This window comes from Anabrus simplex, chromosome 1 (assembly GCF_040414725.1).
Source record: "Anabrus simplex isolate iqAnaSimp1 chromosome 1, ASM4041472v1, whole genome shotgun sequence".
Lineage (NCBI taxonomy): Eukaryota > Metazoa > Arthropoda > Insecta > Orthoptera > Tettigoniidae > Anabrus > Anabrus simplex.
This window is the reverse complement of record NC_090265.1, coordinates 1,647,804,803-1,647,829,230: the sequence shown is the minus strand read 5'-3', so window position 1 is coordinate 1,647,829,230 and position 24,428 is coordinate 1,647,804,803. Positions and strand designations below refer to the sequence as shown.

The window sequence follows — 24,428 nt, the reverse complement described above, 5'->3', positions numbered from 1 at the left end:
AGTGAAATTCATATTTCTGTTCCATGAAATTGAAGATCTTTCATAAGGACATCCCATGTATTTATCCAATCTATCTTATATTTAAATGTCAGGAGGTCTGAACATACGGTGGAAGGCATTCAGACAATAATGTTGAAACTTGTAAGCTTGATAAATGACAGATGTGTGAATAGAAAGTGTCATCGGGCACAAAGGCAAGAAAATATGCGAGGATAGGGGCAAAAGTCATGGCAATTATTTTTTTCTTGTAGATTTGTGAACGGATCACAAACGTATATGTGTCGTGTGGAAGTTATGAAGGCATAGTGTGTATACCGAACAACAGATGGCTTTGTGGTAGCTGGTAGTAGCGCAGCGAAGGCTGTGAAATCAGTAAGTTGGTGAGTGTCGTGCGAGATGGAAGTAACCCGTGTTGAGCAGCGCGCTTACATCACAATAGCCGTTCTCCGAGGGAGAAATGCGATGGAATGTTACACTGAATTAGTGGAATCCCTTGGAATTAATGCCCTACCATACCGTACAGTAGCACGGTGGGTAGGAAAGTTTCAGCAAGGACGTGTGTCAACCAGTGATGAGCAACGTTCGGAACGACCTGTCAGTGTGCGGACCTACGTGGCACGTGCCGTCATCGAGCAGCTCCTGGATGAAGGACAGACGATGGACGCTACTGAAGTTAGAGAGGGCAAGTGGCATCGAGAAACGCACCGTCCACAGGATATTGCGTAATGTGCTGCAACTACGCAATCGCATCGCGGTGGGTCCCGCATGCACTGACGGAAGTTCAAAGGTGGGTACGCTATGCAATATGCTCCCACCACCTTGCACGCTGGCAACAGGATGGCGATCAATTCTTGACACGAATAATTGCCATCGATGAATTTTGGGCCAGGGCATACGAACCAGAACTGAAACGTCAGTCCATGGAGTGGCGACGTGCTGGATCACCAAGGAGGCATAAGGTCCGTCAGAATCCTTCCCCAGTGAAATTGATGGTGATCGTCGCGTATGACGTCAGGGGTGTCATTGTTTGCCACTTTGTTCCACATGGCGGCAGAACAGTGACCGCACAGTACTACAGGGACTTCCTGGTGCGACAAGTACGACGTGGCGTTCCGAAGAAACGTCCGGATCTTGTGGACAGTGCAATAATCCTGCACGACAATGCAAAAGCACATAAAGCAGAGTGTGTAGGGCAGCTACTGCGACCTTGAGGATGGGAAGAATTGGAGCACCTACTGTACTCTCCCGACATTTCGCCCTGTGACTTTGATTTTGCAAGACGAGAGGATATTGCTGTGCTGTGCGCCAACAGGTGAGCCGATTCACACATGGTGCGGCAAATGCTGAGGCAGATGGTATTCAGCGCCTGCCAAATCGTTGGCAGCGTGTGGTGCAGGGGACTACTTTGAGGGTCTGTAGGCCCAGGTTTGTCATGTCAACTTTATGTGTACTGTGTTGTCATTCTTTTGCACCGGGAAGGACATATTGCCATGTATACTACCCTAATAAATTAGTGTGTTACGATATTTCAGTGCTATTCATTGTCCACACATGTAGTTAACACCTTGTCCTTTCTTCTGTAATATGTCACATTTTCCAACCGGACTGGTATCTTCAAGAAGAAAAAAATAGTTGCCATGACTTTTGCCACAAACCTCGTAGTTTACGAATTGTAGCCGTTTGAAATTGACAAGTTTTGTATCTCGCAGAAGAATGAGTCTCGAGAGATCATCATTTTTCCGGAAGTGTATAACATAACAAAATATTTGAAGGTTGCCCTCGTAGTTCAGCGGAAGACAAGTTATTGCTTAAGTAGCGTGGTATTTTCCTTCACGGTGGCTGAAATAATCTTGTCCAGTATTTGATTATATATGAAAGCCTTTTGCACACTGTAAGCAAGAATTTCCCTGGTACTGCATGCACGATTTTATTATCGAGGAATGTCTGCCTACAACATACGGGCAGTTTGACCAGTGTTGACATACGAAGACATTGGAGCCCCGCTTCATATGGTACAACCTGGACACCACTGGATGAGGAAGAGGGTGTGCTATTACAACCAATTTCCCTGCAGCAGCTAGCTGACCTGGTGTTTGTTTACATCGACGTACCATATCAGATGTCGTCTCAATTTCTCCTGGTGGGAGCCAGGGCTCCATACCACCCCCTCCCCTCTCCTATTCAACGTCTACGGTGAGCACATTGTGAGGGAGTTAAGTTAAGACTGGAATGACAGCATTGTTGTTAGAGGCGGACATAAAATATCTTCGTTACGCAGAGTCAAGAACAACACGAGCTAGAGACTAGTATGATATGGCACAGTTTCATCATCATCATCATCATCATCATCATCATCATCATCTGTTTACCCTCCAGGTTCGGCTTTTCCCTCGGACTCAGCGAGGGATCCCACCTCTACCGCCTCAAGGGCAGTGTCCTAGAGCTTCAGGCTCTTGGTCGGGGGATACAACTGGGGAGAATGACCAGTACCTCGCCCAGTTGGCTTCACCTGCTATGCTGAACAGGGGCTTTGTGGAGGAATGGGAAGATTGGAAGGGGTATACAAGAAAGAGGGAAGGAATCGGCCGTAGCCTTAAGTTAGGTACCATCCCGGCATTCGCCTGGAGGAGAAGTGGGAAACCACGGAAAACCACTTCGAGGATGGATGAGGTGGGAATCGAACCCACCTCTACTCAGTTGACCTCCCGAGGCTGAGTGGACCCCGTTACAGCCCTCGTACCACTTTTCAAATTTCGTGGTATAGCCGGGAATCGAATCCGGACCTCGGGGGTGGCAGCCGGGAATCGAACCCGGACCTCGGGGGTGGCAGCTAATCACGCTAACCACTACACCACAGAGGCGGACATGGCACAGTTTATGGACTTCAAATCAACACCATCAAGACCAAAGTGATGATTGTAGATCGTCTCAAAAACAACCTGCCTGAGAGTGCCAGGGTCACTCTCAACGAAGTGACCGGCCGCTTTGAGTACCTCTGCAGGTGCGTCGAGATACGAGGAGTTCGACAGCGGAACTTCCTCGTATATGACAAGACACCTCCATCACTGTAAAGAAGAAACTTTTACTTTCGCGAATACTCATTTTTTCATCACCACCTGTGCAGCAGATATCAGGACCTTAACGAGTTTTGCGAATATCTTGGACGGCACACCAACGAACGAGTCAATTCTGAAGCAACTTGGCGTCGCAACAAGGCTATCGACATTTATCAGACAGTAATAGCTCATGTCCTTCTGTCACAAGTTAGAAGACCCAGTAGAGTGAAATACACGATCAATGAAGGGAATGGCCCATAGGACTAGATCCATTCAGATGGGTAGATCAACTGAAAATCCAAACTGGACATAATCTGCAACAAGCAATTCACCTTGCCCGGGATAGAGACGCATATGGACAGGTCCTCAAAGGGCCTGCTACATGACGCCACTACATCTTTACGGAGGATTGGAATAAGGCAAACATACCATCGCTGACTGTGCCTATACATGCGCGTGTTGTGAAGTATTTTATTACATTTGTACACTTCTGTTAAAAGATGAGCGCTCGAGACTCTTTCTTCTACGAGAAGCAAATATTATCAACTTCAAAACAGATGTAATTCTAAACCTGTCTGAATGTTGTACCCTTTTAAAGTTTGATCAAATTACATATTAATGGCTATATTTTACCAAAATTCCAGGAATTTTGGTCGAAAGGCATGTGCCATAAGAATTCTGCGGTGGTCTTTTATAAACTAACATTTGTTTAAGATCTGGTCTGCAAGGTTTAAGGAGCAAGTTAGTAAGACTACATTGCCAGAAGGATTCAATATTGGTCTGTCTAACACGAGTGCCGTTCAGTCCACAGTTAACTTGGCGGGATGTGCAGCATCTCGTGATGTGGACCTCAGAATACACACCTCTCAGTGACAACGAAGGCTGGATACGCAACGCTGCAGGAGCGTGGGTCAACACTCGCTTCGGTTTCGGGCTTATGAATGCGTATGGCCTGGTATCAGCTGCAGCCAACTGGACAAACGTGCCACCGAAGTCGATCTGCACAGTTCCCGCTGAATCCAGGTGAGTCAGTTGTTCATTTTCATTATAATTCCATACCATCACAGTTGCAAATGATATTGTTTTTGCTATTTGCTTTACGTCGCTCCGATACAGATAGGTCTTATGGCAGCGATGGGACGGGAATGGCCTAGGTAGGAATGGGAAGGAAGCGGCCGTGGCCTTAATTAAGGTACAGCCGCAGCATTTGCTTGGTGTGAAAATGGGAAACCACGGAAACCATCTGCAGGGCTACCGACACAGGGATTCGAACCCACTATCTCCCGGATGCGAGCTCACACCTGCGCGCCCCTAACCGCACGGCCAACTTGCACGGTGCAAATGATTTTACGTTGTTGCATGTGCGTGAAAAATTGCACAAAATTCGACTTCTTTAGTGTTTAGTACACATGCTGCGAGCAGAAGTTGGTAAGTTTGGAAGGTAGGCTAACCACTGAAAAACGATCGAATTTTGCTACGTGGATCGGGTCCGGCACCTGTAAGCTTGCATATGGGAGGTGGTAAGTTCGAAGCTTATCGTCAGTAGCACTGTATATGATTTTCTATGATTTTTGATTTCACGTTAATCAGGGGAATGGTTGCTTTCTTCCCAACCCCAGCGCCTTCCCATTCGTGCACTGGCGAATACATTCCATGTGCGAGGTTAAGATACTAGCAAAATACTTAACCTCAGAACGTCGTCAAAACAGAGAAATAAAGAGAATAAGAAGGAGGTGCAGGTTGGAAAGAAATGGAGTTAAGGGTGTTTGTGGAAGTAAGGGGAAATTGGAGGATTTTGCTTGGTAATTGAATCTAGCGAAGAAGTCAGTTAAAGCTAACATGTTGGCAAACATAATTGGCAGTCATATGAACTTTAATGGAAAATAGAAGGTTATGAATAGATACTCAAATGCAGAGACATACTCCGAGAAGAACATTTTCAGAATCATTAATTAACAATGGAGTAAATATTTGAGGAATTACAGAAGTATTAAATCAACACTATGTAAAGATACTTGGATATAAGGATAATGTGTAGGAAGAGAATGTGAGTGATACTAGCGAAGTATTGTAATTGACGTATGACAAAATAGATATTTACAATAAGATACAATTGAAAACTATACAATCAGCTGGAGTTGATAGGATTTCTGGGGTCATACAAAAGACAATGTGTTGGGATATAGTATCATATGTGAAATAATCATTTGATTGCTCTTTGAATGAAGGAGCTGTGTCAATGAATGGGGAGTAGCTGTAGTAGCCCCTGTGTATAAACGAAAGGGTGGTAAACATAAATTCGATCATTACAGGCCAGTCAGCTTGACATGTGTTGTATTTAAGCTCTGAGACAACATTCTTTCTGATTATGTTAGACACGTTTTTGAAGTTAGTGACTGGTTTGGTAGAAGGCAGCTTGGGTTTAGGAAAAAGTGATTCCACTGAGGCTAAATTTATAGGATTCAGGCAAGATACAGATATCATAGATATCATAACTATTATAGATTCAGGAGGTCAAATGGACTGTATCGCTTTTGAACTCTCCAAGGCTTTTGACAGGGTAGATTACGAGAGTCTACTGACATAATTGAGTGCAATTGTACTAGACAAAATAGTGACTGAATGGGTGGCACTATTTCTAGCAAATTAAACTCAGAGAATTATAGTAGGTGAAGCGTTATCTGATCCTTTAATCATTAAGAGTAGAGTTTCTCAACGCAGTAATATTGGTCCTTTGTTTTTTTTAGTATATCCAAATGATATGAGTGAAGAGCTGGAATCGGAGAAAAGGCATTTTGCGGATAATGTTATTCTGTTCAGAGTAATAAGATCAGTTTCATGATAATGACCTGCAAGGAAACCTCCACAATGTTGTGTGTAGGAGAGCAGAGAATGACATGGTGATAATCGGTCTGAAAAGGAAGGTGTTATGTTTCACCAAGTGTAAAGGTCCTCTCAGCTTTAATAATTATGCCGATGGGGTCGAAGTACCTATCGAGGATCAGGGTAAATACTTGGGTTTTATTATAAGGAAAGACCTTAATTTTCGTAATCACATAATCGAGTTTGTAAATAAAGGTTGGAGATCTTTTGATATGGTTAAGAGGAAACTGACGGGTTATAGTAGTCTAAGGATGTAAAGAAGAGGGCCTATAACTCTCTGGTAGAACCTTCTGGTTCTGGTGTTTGGGACACACTCCACGATTACTCAAAACGAGAACTGGGAATGGTACAAAGAAGGGTGACTGTAAGGGACCCAAGGGGTCTAAGATAAAATGGGATGAAATACTACACGACGGCATGAGAAATGTTAATCTACAGGCTTTTCGAAGTTTATCGACATGGTTGAAAGTAAAATTTGTCGAGAAATTAGCAATTCATATAACATATCTATTAGAAATTGATGTGTTTTTCACGTTTTCTGTGACATATTCCATGAGTGCATCATCCAGATTCATAGATGCCTGAAGAGGTAGAGCAACATTGTCAAAGATAACTTCACACTTCTGTACTGGAATCCTCTGAAATATCTCTGAAACAGTTCTACCAAGCACATTGTAACCCAAGTATGGTTAAGTGTAAGAGAGAGCCATGCGCGCTAACTTCGCCACTTAAAAGAAGACAAATGAATAAGTAAATAAATAAATAAATAAATAAATAAATAAATAAATAAATAAATAAATAAATAAATAAATAAATAAATAAATAAATAAATAAATAAATAAATAAATAATGCTATTTTGCTTGACGTCCCACTAACTACTTTTACGGTCTTCGGAGACGCCGAGGTACCGGAATTTAGTCCCGCAGGAGTTCTTTTACGTGCCAGTAAATAAATAAATAAATTAATTAATTAATTAAGAAAATAAATAGATCAATTGTTGGAGTGTTGATGAAATACCTTGCTTTTAAGACAGTCTTGTGGGATCAAATCGGGAGATTGAGATGGCCATTTCACAGCCCCACGTTTGCAGATGAGTTTGGAGGCGCTGGCCCTAGCTCAAGAATATACACAAAATTTGACACAAGTAGTAGAGTTTTGCAAATGAAGGTCCTAGATATGTACAGCTATACCTTTATCGCAGAGAATGACCTGTGCTTTCTTTTACTGGTGCTGTGCACCCTTAATTGTCTGCACGATGACAATGATGACCTGTTGTGGCAGGAACAACGGATACTGCCGTACAGCACCATATCAGTGCAACACAATGTGTGGAAGACCGTAAGTTTACATTACTCATCATTAGTACCGCTACATGATTCTTACTTCCTTGCGATAAGTACCATTATGAGGAGCAGTTGACCTGGATTTTGGGCCCCTTTGGACAACAAGCATCATCGATTCAGGATTGTGCTTTAGAAGCAGCCCTTTGGTCAGTATATACTGTTGTTTTAAGTGAGTTTCTGCGAAGGGGGGCATTGGGGGTCAAATCCACTGATTGCTTTAAGTTCATAATCATTTTTCATCATCTCTTTTTTGAATTCTAGTCAGTGGATTAATTTTGGCATTATTTTTAACATTCAATATTGTGAGCTGGATCCGCTGGTTATTTAAATCATATTCATCCATTCATTTTTCATCATCACGTTTTGAATTCTGGTCAGTGGATGAGTTTTGGACTTTTAAATTGTCATTACATTTCGTCTCATTTCATATAATTAGGGGCCAATGACCTAGCTCTTAGGCCCCTTTAAACAACAAGCGTCATCATCATCATTAAATTAGGAATACTGCCATGCGAGATATAGTGGGTTCGAACCCCACTCTCGGCAGCCCTGAAGATGGTTTTCTGTGGTTTCCGTACCTTAGTTAAGGCCACGGCCGCTTCCTTTCCACTGCTAGACCTCTCCTAACCTATCGTCGCCATGAGCAAATAGCAGGAATACTGCACCATCCAACTACTTGTTTGATCATATTGTTTCAGAGGTAATGTAACCCTTCGCCACGGAGAGCAAGTATCATTGTACTTCTTAACGGACGGATGTTATGCCACGGAGAATGAGGTGAAATACCTGGAACATGTGGAAGTTCTCGTCAACATACACTACTCCTTCAGGGGGGCACTAGAGATTTACCTCACGTCTGGAGCAGGTGAGTCATTATAAATCAGGAAATTAGAAGTTAATAGTGCATCACTGGTAGTTTGGCAGACTCATTATCCCAAGTCCATGGGTTCAATTTCAATCGATATGGTCGACTTTTGAAAGGCGTCAGACATCTTGGCTCTTCGTATCATAGGGCCTATTTCCGGTCTATATGCATACACTGCTACATTTGTAAGCATTGGCGCCCGCAGGATCTTTTCCAAAGGGGGTTGGGGGGACATTAACAATTTTCTTGAATATAAACCCAATATAACGTCAGCAACATCAAATTTCCGGTTATAACAGATGCTAGATAACTGTCAGTAAGTTCAGTTTATGAAATAATCTGGTATGATATTAAACAATATTGAACATCAACCTTTTTTAGAATTCCACGGGCGGGAAAGCGCCCTCCTTGCCATCCCCCCTTGCGGGCTCCCATGTTTGTGAGAGAGTTAAATATAATGAAACCAATTGGGGACGCTTCGATGATATTACGTGAGGAAGAACAGAAATCAATCAAGCAATATGGACGAGGAACTCACCAGGGAAACATTGGGTCTGGAAGATGAATGGTTAGTTACACGTATGTTCTTGGTAGGTTATAAATGGATCCTGCAATATTATTTCTTCTTCTTCTTTCTAATTTAGCCAACTTAGGACCACGTAGAACAACCCAATGACTTTAGTTGCGTTATTCAATTCCCGCTTATTTTCTTTCTCGCCAATAGTTTTTCATTCTTTCCCTTCATTGTTTCTTACGCTCTCTCGTCCAGAGGTAATTTACTTTCTTTATTTATTTTCCCTGGCAACCACTACAATCTTGTATTAATCTTCTAAACGTTGCTCAGTTCTGTATTATGTCTTCAGTTATTTCCATTTCCTTCAACTCTTAGTTTTTCCTGAAACCACTGATTAACATTCATACTCCAGTAAATATGTTTAAAAATGTGTTTGTTGAGTCTGTTGTCGTCCATTCTCATTACGTAGCCAAAACATTTAACTCCCTGATTGTATGCGACAACTTTTTGCTTTCTTCGCTCTCATAGTGATCTTCGTTCTTCCTGTACCTGAACATTTATCTTTCTGTTTTGAATGATCCCCATATTTTTCTTTAATTCCTCCATACATTTTCCTCTGTCTCTTCCAATTCTCCTGATTTGATGGTGACCATGCAATACGTACCATAGAGACTTTCTGGGTTTATTACAGTATTATAATGTCTAATTTAATTTGAAGTATTTGTCTTATTTTAAGTATATCATTTGTATCAAATAATTTTAATAATATTAATGAGCTGGTAAATTTATTAAGAATACACGTAGGTCCAAAGGTGTATGGGGAAGGTCACGATGGCTTTATTTCAATTAAATTATAAAGAGTAGTGTAACACTTGATACACATCTAATATCAATTATCCTTTAATTCCCTGCTATGCATTCTCTTCAACGTGGAATTCTACTCTGGGAAAAGTACAATCCGGTCTCCAAAATTTCGCTTCCCAAGGTCAAGCCATAAGGTATCAGAGCAGGTTCCCATTTGACTGCACACTGAAGGACCACGTCTGTCATGATTGTTATGGACACATGTGTCTATCGTACAATTTTTATGGTATTTGGGGAACCAAATCAAGTCAAATTCCTAAGTTATGCTCGCTAATACAACCGTAGGTCGGTTAATCGAATCGATGTACTGTACCTTGTTACAGTCCGCAGAAAATAACTATGTTCAGCCCATTTAATTGTTCGGTTTAAAATGTTTAGTAAATTTTCTCCGTATCCACTACCATTGAATATCTTCAGAGGTTACCTTAATCATTTTACGTCAGACATCTGTTTTAGTATAGGAATGATGAGTTTTGGTTAAGTGTAGAAATTACATAATATTCAGAATATGTATATACACATTCATTCCGTAATAGTATATAAATCTGATTTCGACAGTCGAAATTAATGACAATAATAACAAATCGAAGCTCAAATTGTATTTATTAATTTATTAATTAATTAATTAATTAATTAATTAATTAATTAATTAATTTATTTATTTATTTATTTATTTATTTATTTATTTATTTATTTAATTTCTACCTTCCCCAACTGAAGATTGCAACTGAGGACAAACTTTATAAATACAAGGTAGGTTTTAAAAGTACTTGTGATTAGATTACATCCTGGTTGGTAAGCACCTTTGTTGCAATAAAAAATTTGGGTGATATAGTTCTTCACAATTTGGACCAAATATTTCAAGGAAGTGACTGCAACGTCCCTTATCAATGTCTGATTGAGGTTAAAAGATTTGCCGAACTCGACGAAAAAGAGAGGAATATTTCCTCTAGAGCCAACCATGTGATGACTTCGCTATCATCCAACTGGTATTATTTTTATATAACTGGGTGTTTGGTTCATATGTTTTTTTATATTCCTTACGTACCTCATAGGGTTGCGTTTTGATAGAACTGGATGGTTGGTTCATATGTTGTTTTCTTTTCCTCATGTACCTCATTGGCTTGTGTTTCGGATGCTTCGAATCTGATCGTTGGATCTATTATAAAGCCATTTCCGTGATCTATGAAGGCTATCAAGATTGTCAATTCGACGGATTCTGCCTGTAGCAGAGAGACCGTGAACCTTCACCAAGACTATAAATCCTATGTCTCTTAGCGCTTGAGCAATGGCAGATAGTATTTTGTGATGAAATGTGTTTTGTAGAGCTTCTCCGTGCGAGCAGTAACTACGGTAGATGACGATGTTGATACCTGTACTAATGAATCAATCTCACCTAGCTGAGTGAGACACCTTTTATTGAGGGAGAAACCTACATGCAAAATTCAACTCGCCAGAGTCATAGCTATACCATGGACACACTTACGGCGGACAATCCACGATCAAAATTTCGTCTATGTCATGTCATTCCACAAACCCCGTTTTATGAATCCTATCTGTGAGTAATTTCGTTATGTGCAGGAGAATAGTGAACATGATCCATTCGCATCACTGATAGAAAGTATTTTTCACGAATCTGTTCAAATGTTACGGTCGTCATTCCATTGTTCTTGTAGACTATGTCTAGTACCAATCTCAGCCTTCTAAACGTTCTCATTTTCTCTGTACCGCTTCGGAAGGTGACAGAACTCAGAGATTTGTATAGTTCGAACTCTTTCCGTTAGGCTATATGGAGCTGCAAGTGTCATCTTGGTGAAAATTATTCAATCACTTCGTCGAAAGCAACTTATTTGTGCTTAAAAATATAAAAATTTGAGACCCTGACTAAAATTCCAATTTTCTTAAATATTTCCGTTATTATTCTTAGCACATGAATATGAATATTGCACAAACGATCAAAAATTGCTGTTCCTAAAACTGTTATTCCATACTGTACCAGGAAAAGTTGTGGGCAAAGGGCATGAGTAGGACCTCAGGGAGTGGAACTGGGTTTTGGAGCCGATACAGAGAAGGATAGTCTCGCTTAAAGATCAGAACAATGTTTTGTTATTACCTGCAGCTCAAATTAAAGTAAGAGGGATAGTTCCTGATAAGATTGTTAAATGTAATCTTACGAGGTTGGCATCATAGTCAATGGTTCCTTTGTATTTGATCATAAAATCTGATCCAAGTATTAAGTTGAAGTTAAGACGTGATACTACCAAAAATATGTGTTCGAACATCTGACTGTTAATTTCAAACTCTAAAAATGCCTGGGATTTACATTTAACAATCTTATCAGGAACTATCCCTCTTACTTTAATTTGAGCTGCAGGTAATAACAAAACATTGTTCTGATCTTTAAGCGAGTCTACAAGCTTATCAGAAATTAAAGAAGCTTGCGCTCCAGAATCGATGAGCGTAATCACCTGTAGGTTGCCTGTGCGTACTGTTATGACAGGTAATGAACGTGTAATAATTGGCCTTAGTGTTTGTGCGTCTTCGAATAGTAATTCGGAATCGTCAATATGCCAGTAATTGATAACAGCAGTACAATAATTTGACGTTTCGTCCTCATCGTGTTCGGTAGTCAATCTCCCTATTGCGAGATCGGCGTTTTTTTTTATAGCGCCTGTTGGGTCAGGATCAGGTGATCTTTGTTCTCTTGGTCCGAATTGACGTTGATATTCCAGGGATGTAGCTCCAGGCTCATCAGGATTACGGTTTCTCTCCCTGATGTATTCCCGTGTGTCCTTCCATCTACTTTCGAGTTCTCGTCGTCTGGCCTCACGGTTTCCTTCAGGAGTGCTTTCGCGCTGTCTCCATGTATTCCTAGGTTGGTAAGGGTGTCTATCCTGATTCCTCTGACGTCTAAAATTCCGGAATCTGGTTGGGTTAGTAGGGCTTAATCTGCCTTCTTCACGTGTCCTGGGTTCCTCTCTCTCCGGCGGTTTTATTTCCGCAGAATTCGTATTTACTTCTCGACTCCTGTTAGTTTTCGGACTAGATTGGGTATTAGCCGTATCTAACCTACGCAAAGTAGCGTCAAAATGCTCCAATGTTTTAATGTTGGCAGCGACTAGTATTTCTTGCACATGAGGCGGATATTGAAGTGTCAGGATCTGAATAAGTTCAATATCTGGCAAAGGTGGATCTAAAAACTGGAGCTTCTTTAATTGCATTAGGCAGTAGTCTGAATATCGGGAAGTATTGACTGAAGTATTGTATTTGCTAGAGTAGAGTTGCATTTTTACAAGGTGCTGTCTTTCTGAATCCCAAAAGCGTTTAAGAAGTGCCTGTTTAAAGTCGTCATAGTTTTTAAAGTTGCTCTTAAAAGCTATGAACCATGATAAGGCTCGTCCTTCTAGAAGTTTGGATACTACTCGAAGTTTCCTATCGTCCTCTACCCTATTTTCCTCCAGGTAATCGTCGACATTTAACAAAAATTCTCGAGCAGTGTATTCATCACGTCCTGAAAATTTGACTGGTTTGTCATCTGGTACTTTAATAAGGGTTGTTGTATTGTGTATTTCCCTCGACGAACCAGGAATTGTGACGTCAGTTGTATGTTCTTTAAGTTTAATTTGATTCATTTCTTCGGACAAATTTTTAATTTTAGAATTAATTGAGGTGTCTAAACTTTTTATTTCATTTCTCAAGTCAGTTTTAATAACTTGTACGTCTTTACAGAAAGCAGCTATCTGAGTATGCGTGCTATCTAGCTGTCCTGTGATACGCTTGTCGAGTTCTCCTTGCGTGCTCTTAATTAATCCTATCTCGCTTCGTAATTTACCCACGTCGCTCTTTAATGCATCTCGCAAGGTTTCCTGCACCTGAGCTAACTTTGCTTGAGTTTGTGAGATGTTACCATGGGATTCTTGAAATTCAGTTCGTAAATCTTTGAGTTCAGTAGAAAATGCTTGAACGGAAGGAAGAACATTTCTAAGATCTTTGTCTAAAGATCTGACGACCTCTGTCTTTATTTCTTCCTTAATAGACTCTAAATTTTCAACAAACTGATCCCGCATGTTTTTCAATGTAGCTTCGACTTGTGCACTAGAATCAGTAAGTTTCTTTTCGAGGCGAGTTCCAGCTTCACGGAATCGTTGCTCGATAAGGGCACTAGATTCAGTGAGTCTTTTGTTAATGACTTTATCCGCTTCAGCAAACTTAGTATCCAAGGTCTTGTCAACCTTACTATTTGACTCAGTTAACTGCGCCTGTAGTTGAGAATTAGAGTCAATTATTTGAGCCTGCAATTGGTTATTAGACTCTACCATTTGCGTATTAATTCGATCAATCTTGGCATTCTGATCGTTAATGCTAAGCCTGAGAGCTTCGATTGCTGCAAGTAAGTTATCCATGTTTCCGGAATCTTCGAATAAGTCAAATACAACAAGTTCTTTGCAGTCAAATCCTGTGCTCGAGATATAATGACTTGAATCGAACCCTGAATGTTGCGATTATTACAAGTGCATCATTTATTATTATAGCACGGCTTCAAAATCGAGTCCTTGAAATTGCGATGTCATCTATTATTGTAGTATGGCTCCAAAATCGTGCCCTTGAAGTTGGGGCGCCATCTATTATTATACTATCCTCTCTGTACCAGGAAAAGTTGTGGGCAAAGGGCATGAGTAGGACCTCAGGGAGTGGAACTGGGTTTTGGAGCCGATACAGAGAAGGATAGTCTCGCAGAGCGAATAATAGATGGTAAATAATTTTTTTTAAACAATTTATTAATTTCTCACCCTGCGGTATGATTGTTGACTCAAAATTTATATTGAAATTAAATGTTGAAAATAATCTTCTTGAAAACAAAATGGCATAAATATCATTGGTTTCAAAGTCTTTCATATGTGTGAATTTCCACCTAAAGTCTTTTTAAACCTTAGCACACTTTTATAATGGTAAATGGATATGAGAAATTATTAAAAGTTTTCAGTTCTCAGTTCGTCAATCTCGTTATACAACACACTTGAAATCCTACAGTCTTTCTACGAGAAATGAAATTGAAATTAAATTTATCACTTTTGAGAAATTATGGAAATTGTTCACACGCGACACTGAAGTTTCACTGTTCAAAATAAATGAAAAAGTTTAGTCAGTTTGTTACTCACTTATAACAAGAACTGTTGTTACCAAATGTCGAAAGATGGACATCTGGAATGTTCCATGTAGAATCAGGATCGGCGATGTTGACGTTCCCGATGAGGTGATGACAACTGGAACTGTTGAGTTTCGCACACGAAAATTCATTTAGTGCGACTGGTTATCACTTACACTGTTGAACACTATTTATGGCGTATGAAGAATCACAGTCCTTTCTGTACTAAATACTATTTACAGTCGTTATTGAAACGTTCTTAATCACACAGTTCACACTTGAAGAAAAAAAAGAAAAGAAAGCAAGTCGATAAGCACAGTCTGTGAACACAGTCATTAAGTTAGATTTTCTGCTAATCCTGTTATATTAACTCAGAAAAGTTCTTACTTTTTCATTCAAAATAATGATGTGACGTGAATAAAGAAATATAATGCAATACTCGAGAGAAAAAAAATAAGTTCTGGTGATTCTTAAGTATTAGGCTCTGTAGAAGTTTAATGTTACTTGACGTTGCCTAAGTCCACACGTAATGAAATAGTTAATATTTGTAATCCAATAAGTTCACTCGTGTTACAGTCTTAAATGTCCTTTTAGGATTATATTGTAATCGCGACGCGACATACTAACTGCAGTGCGACGTCCTTTATCGGCGATAGAATTTCGCGTTCTGGAGATACGACGAAAGTACTTCTACCGTGACTGCGCGAACATACTGTACTGTACTGTACTGCACTGTACACCGGTTTGCGGGCTATCTGGCCTTGACATATATAGATGCCAGCGCAGGGAGGGGTGGCAGCTCTCCCTCGGCCATGTGACCGTAATTACGTAATTTCGTTGAGACTTTAAATTGTTATAACTCAACAACCGTTTGATGAATTAATTTGAAATTTACAGGGATTAACTTTTATGATGTTTGCTATAATTCAGCGTTTGTCCCGTTGAAATTGGTTAAGGTATTAAAAAGCTGTTAAAAGAAAAATTCTTTCGAGAAATATCTCTAGGGGAGGTGAGCTTCGAGCGACAGGTGACGTCACTTGACTCCGCCTAGCGTACTCGTAGGGTCTGGCACATACTGGAACATTCTTTACATGGATGTTCGTACGTCGGTCGGATCTTTAATGCTGGAAATAACATTTCTTTCAATTAATATGGACCAGGACCTAGGCCTTCCTGGTACATCTTCCCCTTGGTTGGACGAAAAGAAAATACGCAGGATTTTCTTTTCCAGGCTTTACTCTTCCTGTGGTACATATTGTCATTTGATGGATTAGCTGAGTTATAAATACAGGCTTACGCACTATGGCTAATGGATTCAAGTACTTAGTTACGCAAGGCGAAATTATCCCATCATCTGTCATTTTATGAATTAAGTTACGAACTTCTTCTCGATATTTCTCGGGTACGGGATATGGTTTCTTCTGATAAGGAGACAAGTCATTTACATCAAGATGATATTCATAGTCAGCTATCTCTCCAGGCTTATCATCGAATACACATGCAAATTTCTGTAGAACGTCATTTTTAGCCTCCTCCAATTTTAATTTAATTTCCGGGTCTTCAACCACACTGGCTATTGACATTATATAATCCGGACCTATAATGGAGTTCTCATTGAATATGGACTCTGCATCGTCCTCACTTTGGTCACCCTTTCTACTTTCTGCTACGGCTGGCGCAACCTCGCTCACAGCGGGCTTAATAATGTCACCACCGGCTGCTTCAAAACGGGCTCCCTTCTCTTGGACTTCCAGGTCACCTCGTCCTACCAGCTGTAGTTCTACGGAATTATTCTGTAATCTTACGAGGTTGGCATCATAGTCAATGGTTCCTTTGTATTTGATCATAAAATCTGATCCAAGTATTAAGTTGAAGTTAAGACGTGATACTACCAAAAATATGTGTTCGAACATCTGACTGTTAATTTCAAACTCTAAAAATGCCTGGGATTTACATTTAACAATCTTATCAGGAACTATCCCTCTTACTTTAATTTGAGCTGCAGGTAATAACAAAACATTGTTCTGATCTTTAAGCGAGTCTACAAGCTTATCAGAAATTAAAGAAGCTTGCGCTCCAGAATCGATGAGCGTAATCACCTGTAGGTTGCCTGTGCGTACTGTTATGACAGGTAATGAACGTGTAATAATTGGCCTTAGTGTTTGTGCGTCTTCGAATAGTAATTCGGAATCGTCAATATGCCAGTAATTGATAACAGCAGTACAATAATTTGACGTTTCGTCCTCATCGTGTTCGGTAGTCAATCTCCCTATTGCGAGATCGGCGTTTTTTTTTTATAGCGCCTGTTGGGTCAGGATCAGGTGATCTTTGTTCTCTTGGTCCGAATTGACGTTGATATTCCAGGGATGTAGCTCCAGGCTCATCAGGATTACGGTTTCTCTCCCTGATGTATTCCCGTGTGTCCTTCCATCTACTTTCGAGTTCTCGTCGTCTGGCCTCACGGTTTCCTTCAGGAGTGCTTTCGCGCTGTCTCCATGTATTCCTAGGTTGGTAAGGGTGTCTATCCTGATTCCTCTGACGTCTAAAATTCCGGAATCTGGTTGGGTTAGTAGGGCTTAATCTGCCTTCTTCACGTGTCCTGGGTTCCTCTCTCTCCGGCGGTTTTATTTCCGCAGAATTCGTATTTACTTCTCGACTCCTGTTAGTTTTCGGACTAGATTGGGTATTAGCCGTATCTAACCTACGCAAAGTAGCGTCAAAATGCTCCAATGTTTTAATGTTGGCAGCGACTAGTATTTCTTGCACATGAGGCGGATATTGAAGTGTCAGGATCTGAATAAGTTCAATATCTGGCAAAGGTGGATCTAAAAACTGGAGCTTCTTTAATTGCATTAGGCAGTAGTCTGAATATCGGGAAGTATTGACTGAAGTATTGTATTTGCTAGAGTAGAGTTGCATTTTTACAAGGTGCTGTCTTTCTGAATCCCAAAAGCGTTTAAGAAGTGCCTGTTTAAAGTCGTCATAGTTTTTAAAGTTGCTCTTAAAAGCTATGAACCATGATAAGGCTCGTCCTTCTAGAAGTTTGGATACTACTCGAAGTTTCCTATCGTCCTCTACCCTATTTTCCTCCAGGTAATCGTCGACATTTAACAAAAATTCTCGAGCAGTGTATTCATCACGTCCTGAAAATTTGACTGGTTTGTCATCTGGTACTTTAATAAGGGTTGTTGTATTGTGTATTTCCCTCGACGAACCAGGAATTGTGACGTCAGTTGTATGTTCTTTAAGTTTAATTTGATTCATTTCTTCGGACAAATTTTTAATTTTAGAATTAATTGAGGTGTCTAAACTTTTTATTTCATTTCTCAAGTCAGTTTTAATAACTTGTACGTCTTTACAGAAAGCAGCTATCTGAGTATGCGTGCTATCTAGCTGTCCTGTGATACGCTTGTCGAGTTCTCCTTGCGTGCTCTTAATTAATCCTATCTCGCTTCGTAATTTACCCACGTCGCTCTTTAATGCATCTCGCAAGGTTTCCTGCACCTGAGCTAACTTTGCTTGAGTTTGTGAGATGTTACCATGGGATTCTTGAAATTCAGTTCGTAAATCTTTGAGTTCAGTAGAAAATGCTTGAACGGAAGGAAGAACATTTCTAAGATCTTTGTCTAAAGATCTGACGACCTCTGTCTTTATTTCTTCCTTAATAGACTCTAAATTTTCAACAAACTGATCCCGCATGTTTTTCAATGTAGCTTCGACTTGTGCACTAGAATCAGTAAGTTTCTTTTCGAGGCGAGTTCCAGCTTCACGGAATCGTTGCTCGATAAGGGCACTAGATTCAGTGAGTCTTTTGTTAATGACTTTATCCGCTTCAGCAAACTTAGTATCCAAGGTCTTGTCAACCTTACTATTTGACTCAGTTAACTGCGCCTGTAGTTGAGAATTAGAGTCAATTATTTGAGCCTGCAATTGGTTATTAGACTCTACCATTTGCGTATTAATTCGATCAATCTTGGCATTCTGATCGTTAATGCTAAGCCTGAGAGCTTCGATTGCTGCAAGTAAGTTATCCATGTTTCCGGAATCTTCGAATAAGTCAAATACAACAAGTTCTTTGCAGTCAAATCCTGTGCTCGAGATATAATGACTTGAATCGAACCCTGAATGTTGCGATTATTACAAGTGCATCATTTATTATTATAGCACGGCTTCAAAATCGAGTCCTTGAAATTGCGATGTCATCTATTATTGTAGTATGGCTCCAAAATCGTGCCCTTGAAGTTGGGGCGCCATCTATTATTATACTATCCTCTCTGTACCAGGAAAAGTTGTGGGCAAAGGGCATGAGTAGGACCTCAGGGAGTGGAACTGGGTTTTGGAGCCGATACAGAGAAGGATAGTCTCGCAGAGCGAATAATAGATGGTAAATAATTTTTTTTAAACAATTTATTAATTTCTCACCCTGCGGTATGATTGTTGACTCAAAATTTATATTGAAATTAAATGTTGAAAATAATCTTCTTGAAAACAAAATGGCATAAATATCATTGGTTTCAAAGTCTTTCATATGTGTGAATTTCCACCTAAAGTCTTTTTAAACCTTAGCACACTTTTATAATGGTAAATGGATATGAGAAATTATTAAAAGTTTTCAGTTCTCAGTTCGTCAATCTCGTTATACAACACACTTGAAATCCTACAGTCTTTCTACGAGAAATGAAATTGAAATTAAATTTATCACTTTTGAGAAATTATGGAAATTGTTCACACGCGACACTGAAGTTTCACTGTTCAAAATAAATGAAAAAGTTTAGTCAGTTTGTTACTCACTTATAACAAGAACTGTTGTTACCAAATGTCGAAAGATGGACATCTGGAATGTTCCATGTAGAATCAGGATCGGCGATGTTGACGTTCCCGATGAGGTGATGACAACTGGAACTGTTGAGTTTCGCACACGAAAATTCATTTAGTGCGACTGGTTATCACTTACACTGTTGAACACTATTTATGGCGTATGAAGAATCACAGTCCTTTCTGTACTAAATACTATTTACAGTCGTTATTGAAACGTTCTTAATCACACAGTTCACACTTGAAGAAAAAAAAGAAAAGAAAGCAAGTCGATAAGCACAGTCTGTGAACACAGTCATTAAGTTAGATTTTCTGCTAATCCTGTTATATTAACTCAGAAAAGTTCTTACTTTTTCATTCAAAATAATGATGTGACGTGAATAAAGAAATATAATGCAATACTCGAGAGAAAAAAAATAAGTTCTGGTGATTCTTAAGTATTAGGCTCTGTAGAAGTTTAATGTTACTTGACGTTGCCTAAGTCCACACGTAATGAAATAGTTAATATTTGTAATCCAATAAGTTCACTCGTGTTACAGTCTTAAATGTCCTTTTAGGATTATATTGTAATCGCGACGCGACATACTAACTGCAGTGCGACGTCCTTTATCGGCGATAGAATTTCGCGTTCTGGAGATACGACGAAAGTACTTCTACCGTGACTGCGCGAACATACTGTACTGTACTGTACTGCACTGTACACCGGTTTGCGGGCTATCTGGCCTTGACATATATAGATGCCAGCGCAGGGAGGGGTGGCAGCTCTCCCTCGGCCATGTGACCGTAATTACGTAATTTCGTTGAGACTTTAAATTGTTATAACTCAACAACCGTTTGATGAATTAATTTGAAATTTACAGGGATTAACTTTTATGATGTTTGCTATAATTCAGCGTTTGTCCCGTTGAAATTGGTTAAGGTATTAAAAAGCTGTTAAAAGAAAAATTCTTTCGAGAAATATCTCTAGGGGAGGTGAGCTTCGAGCGACAGGTGACGTCACTTGACTCCGCCTAGCGTACTCGTAGGGTCTGGCACATACTGGAACATTCTTTACATGGATGTTCGTACGTCGGTCGGATCTTTAATGCTGGAAATAACATTTCTTTCAATTAATATGGACCAGGACCTAGGCCTTCCTGGTACAATACCGGTACGTGTTTTGATATACCTCATATCAACGTTTTTGATCTTCTGATGAATCCCAACGCCATGCGATAACTCTTGTCACCACAGGGTATGATCAGTAATAGCAGCTCTAGTTGATAGAAAGTCAATTTTTAAAACGGTTCAGTCTGAAACACACTATGACTAACAAAGTGTGTCTGTATGCTGTCAAAGGATTTATAACTAACCTTAAGAACCATTTTCCCAATATATGTAGAATAAGTAGTAGAGGTATACTCTTACTAAAATTCTGTTGTTTTAATTAGGATGGGCTTACTTGCAGTTTGGAATTGTGTAGTTCTTGTGTATTTCGGTATTCAGTAATTAAGAGCAGTTTTTATCCTGTTAGGGGTATTAGGACAAAAATAGAGTACGACTAAGTAGATTGCAGTGTAGTCGTATATTAATTACCTGATGTTTGAGTGCTATCCGAGACGACATATCCCTCCGTTCATTTTTTTGCACATCAGTTATTTTATTTTTCATTTTCTTTTCATTTTTCCGTAAAGAATAAGCAGTGTAAGTGTACGAACTGTGGGTGTGGCTAGGCATTGAGGGGTATGAGGGAGGAGTTGGAGAGTTTGAGGGAGATAATTAGGATTCCTACAGGAGGCAGGAAGAAAGACAGGACTCCCTTAAACAATGTACAGGTTACAGTACGTGTACAAGAGGGAGAGGAAGGAAAGGGGGGATTTGTAGAAGATAGGTGGTCTAATGTTCTAAGGGGAAGGAGATTGCAGGCTAAGGGCTATATTCAGGATCAGAATTCAGGACAGGTGTCTGTACGAAATCAGTACGAGTCACTCCAGGTAGAACATCAGAGGGAAGATGAGGGACAGCGAACTATTGCTGAGATGTGTGGAAATAGGAGGAAGGGAAAAGCTAGGAAAGGGAAATGTAGAGTAGAGGTTAGGAAAAGTCAGGTGGAACAGGGTCATGGGAAGGAGAAAATGGAGGAGGAAGTAGCTTCTGCAGCTATCAGGAAAGACAGGGCTGACCAAGAAGAGAGGGGATCAAAGGAGCTGGGTAGGGTTGAGGCTCTGGTCATGGGGGATTCCATCGTTAGACACGTGAGGAAAGTGCGTGGAGGAAAGGGAACCAGGGTAGAGTGTTATCCATGAATTAGGTTGGGGCAGATGTTGAGCAAAGTAGAAGACGGGGAGGAGGGGAAGGAGAAGGTGGTAGTGTTTCACGTTGGTACCAACAACCTAAGGCAAGCTGATATAAGAACCAACATAGTTGGAGATGTGTGGGAACTGGTATATGCAGCAAGGTTGAAGTTTAAGAAAGCGGAGATTGCTATCAGTGGAATACTGTGTAGGAGTGATACTGACTGCAGGGTGCTTGGGGATTTAAATGAGACTATGGAGTGGGTATGTGGAAAACTGGGAGTGAAATTTCTAGATCCTAATGGGTGCTTGGTGATAGGGATCTGCGCTCATATGGCCTTAACTTGGACCGAATTGTTACGTATAATTTAGGAAATTTGTTTAGAAGGGTAATAGGGGGATATATTCAGGGAAACGGGGTGGCCTAGGGAGCGGTGATAAGGGAACAGGGAACTGGAAATCAAGTAGGGATAACATAAAAATTTTAGTGTTGAACTGTAGAAGTATTGTAAAGAAAGGAATAGAATTAAATTAATAGATATATATTTACCAGATATTGTAATAGGAGTAAAATCATGGCTGAGAAATGATATAATGGATGCAGAAATTTTCTCACGGAACTGGGGTGTGTATCGTAGAGATAGGATAGGAATGGTGGGAGGAGGAGTATTCATTCTGGTGAAAGACGAATTTGCAAGCTACGAACATGTTAAAGACGAGAAACATGAAATTCTAGGTGTAAGGCTCATTTCTAAAGATAATAGGCAACTTGATATATTTGGAGTGTACAGATCGGGAAAGGGTAGCGCTGACACGGATTCCAGAATTATTTGATAAGATAATCAGCTATGTGGGAAACGACATGTAAAGGAATGTGATTGTAGCGGGAGATCTGAATTTACCAAATGTAAATTGGGAAGGAAATGCGAACGACACAAGGCATGACCAACAAATGGCAAATAAGTTAATATGGGAACGAAAGCTGATTCAGAAAGTGATAGAATCAACGAGAGGGAAAAATATACTGGATGTGGTGCTGGTAAAACCAGATGAGCTCCGTAGAGAAATCGAAGTAATAGATGGTATTAAAATCAAAATCAAAATCAAAATCAAAATCAAAATCTCTTTATTTGCAAATGAGGTGTCTACCTCGGTGGCAAATGGTACACTAAAATACATTATTGTCAAGCACTAAATTTTAAATTAACAGGAGACGAAGAAAATTTTCCGAGAATACAATATTATACAATTTACGCTAATAATTTTTTCTATTAAACACACACATCATCCTTAATAAATTTATATTGTTTACAAAATTCTACTTATAATATCTTACAAACATAGTCAACTCATATACAGTACTGTATGTGAAATTACTTCTAGTAATACTATACAACTGGTCTAAGATTAAAATTAACATTGAATTTATTTACATATTTATATTTTACCCATTTTGGAACCTAAGTAGCATAACGACCTGCTGCGTCTTAACCAGAGCCCCTTTTGCCACCACTTTTCAGAGTTCCTGAAGGGCCTTCACAGCTACCGTAGCGGTCCCAGGGCCCTCGAAGTCCCCACTGTACTTCACCCCTACAGGCAGTCCCCTACTTGGGCTGTCCAAACACCTTAGACCAGGGGATGGAATTAATTTAATCACACACATTTATTATTTACAATATCCAGCACTGGTCGAATGCCCTCTAACATTTAATTCATTATCTCTGTTGTTGTTTATTCTCTTCTTGAATATCTGTACAGATTTTGGAAAAGGATCAAACACTACCCCTGGTAAACTGTTCCACTCCTTCACGCCCTTCCCAATGAAAGAAAATTTACCCCAATCGCTTCTGCTAAAATTCCTTCTAATTTTGTACTTGTGGTCAGTTCTACCAATATAATTATTTTCCAACCGAAGCCTCTCACGGATATCTCCCCATGCTTCTTCTCCTGTATAGGCTCTATATAATCCTATAAGTCTAGTTTTCTCCCTTCTCTTACTTAAAGTTTCCCACCCAAGTTCCTTTAACATTTCTGATACACTACTCTTTCTCCTGAAATCCCCTGTTACAAACCTTGCTGCTTTCCTCTGCACACCATCTAGTTCTTTTATTAGGTATTCTTGGTGAGGATCCCAAACACTGTTTGCATATTCCAATAATGGACGAACCATACTTAAGTAACGTTTTTCTTTTAATTCTTTGTTGCATCCTTTAAGTAGCCTCATTATGACATATAACGATCTGTATGCTTTCCCAACAACGTGATCAACATGACCCTTCCAGTGCAAATTACTTTCAAATCTCACACCTAAGTATTTGCACTTGCCATCTTTTGGGATAACTACCTCATCCAAAGTATATTCAAATTCAGTTTTAAAGCTCCTGTTTGTAAATGTTGTAACAGTTGATTTGCCTCCATTAATCTTCATATTATTTTCTTCAACCCGTTCCTGGATACTGTCAAGGTCCCTTTGTAATTCTGAACAATCCTCAATGTTATTTATTTCCCTATAAACAATTATGTCATCTGCATACAATCTTATTTTCGATGTTATATTGTTCCCTAAGTCATTTGCGTATATTAAGAAAAGTAACGGACCGATTATACTACCCTGTGCAATTCCCTTCCAGACTTTCTCTTCCTGTGATATATTATTTCCTACTTTGAC

General features: G+C 39.8%; 1 protein-coding gene across 1 annotated transcript in view; it reads left to right on the top strand.

The window, feature by feature from the left end:
• LOC136881601 (neuroendocrine convertase 1) overlaps window positions 1-24,428 on the top strand; it is a 313,703-nt gene that overhangs the window by 252,799 nt on the left and 36,476 nt on the right. The window contains exons 10-11 of the mRNA XM_067154163.2: window positions 3,861-4,079; window positions 7,982-8,148. Coding sequence (XP_067010264.2) covers window positions 3,861-4,079; window positions 7,982-8,148 — 386 coding nt within the window. The remainder of the gene's footprint in view (window positions 1-3,860; window positions 4,080-7,981; window positions 8,149-24,428) is intronic.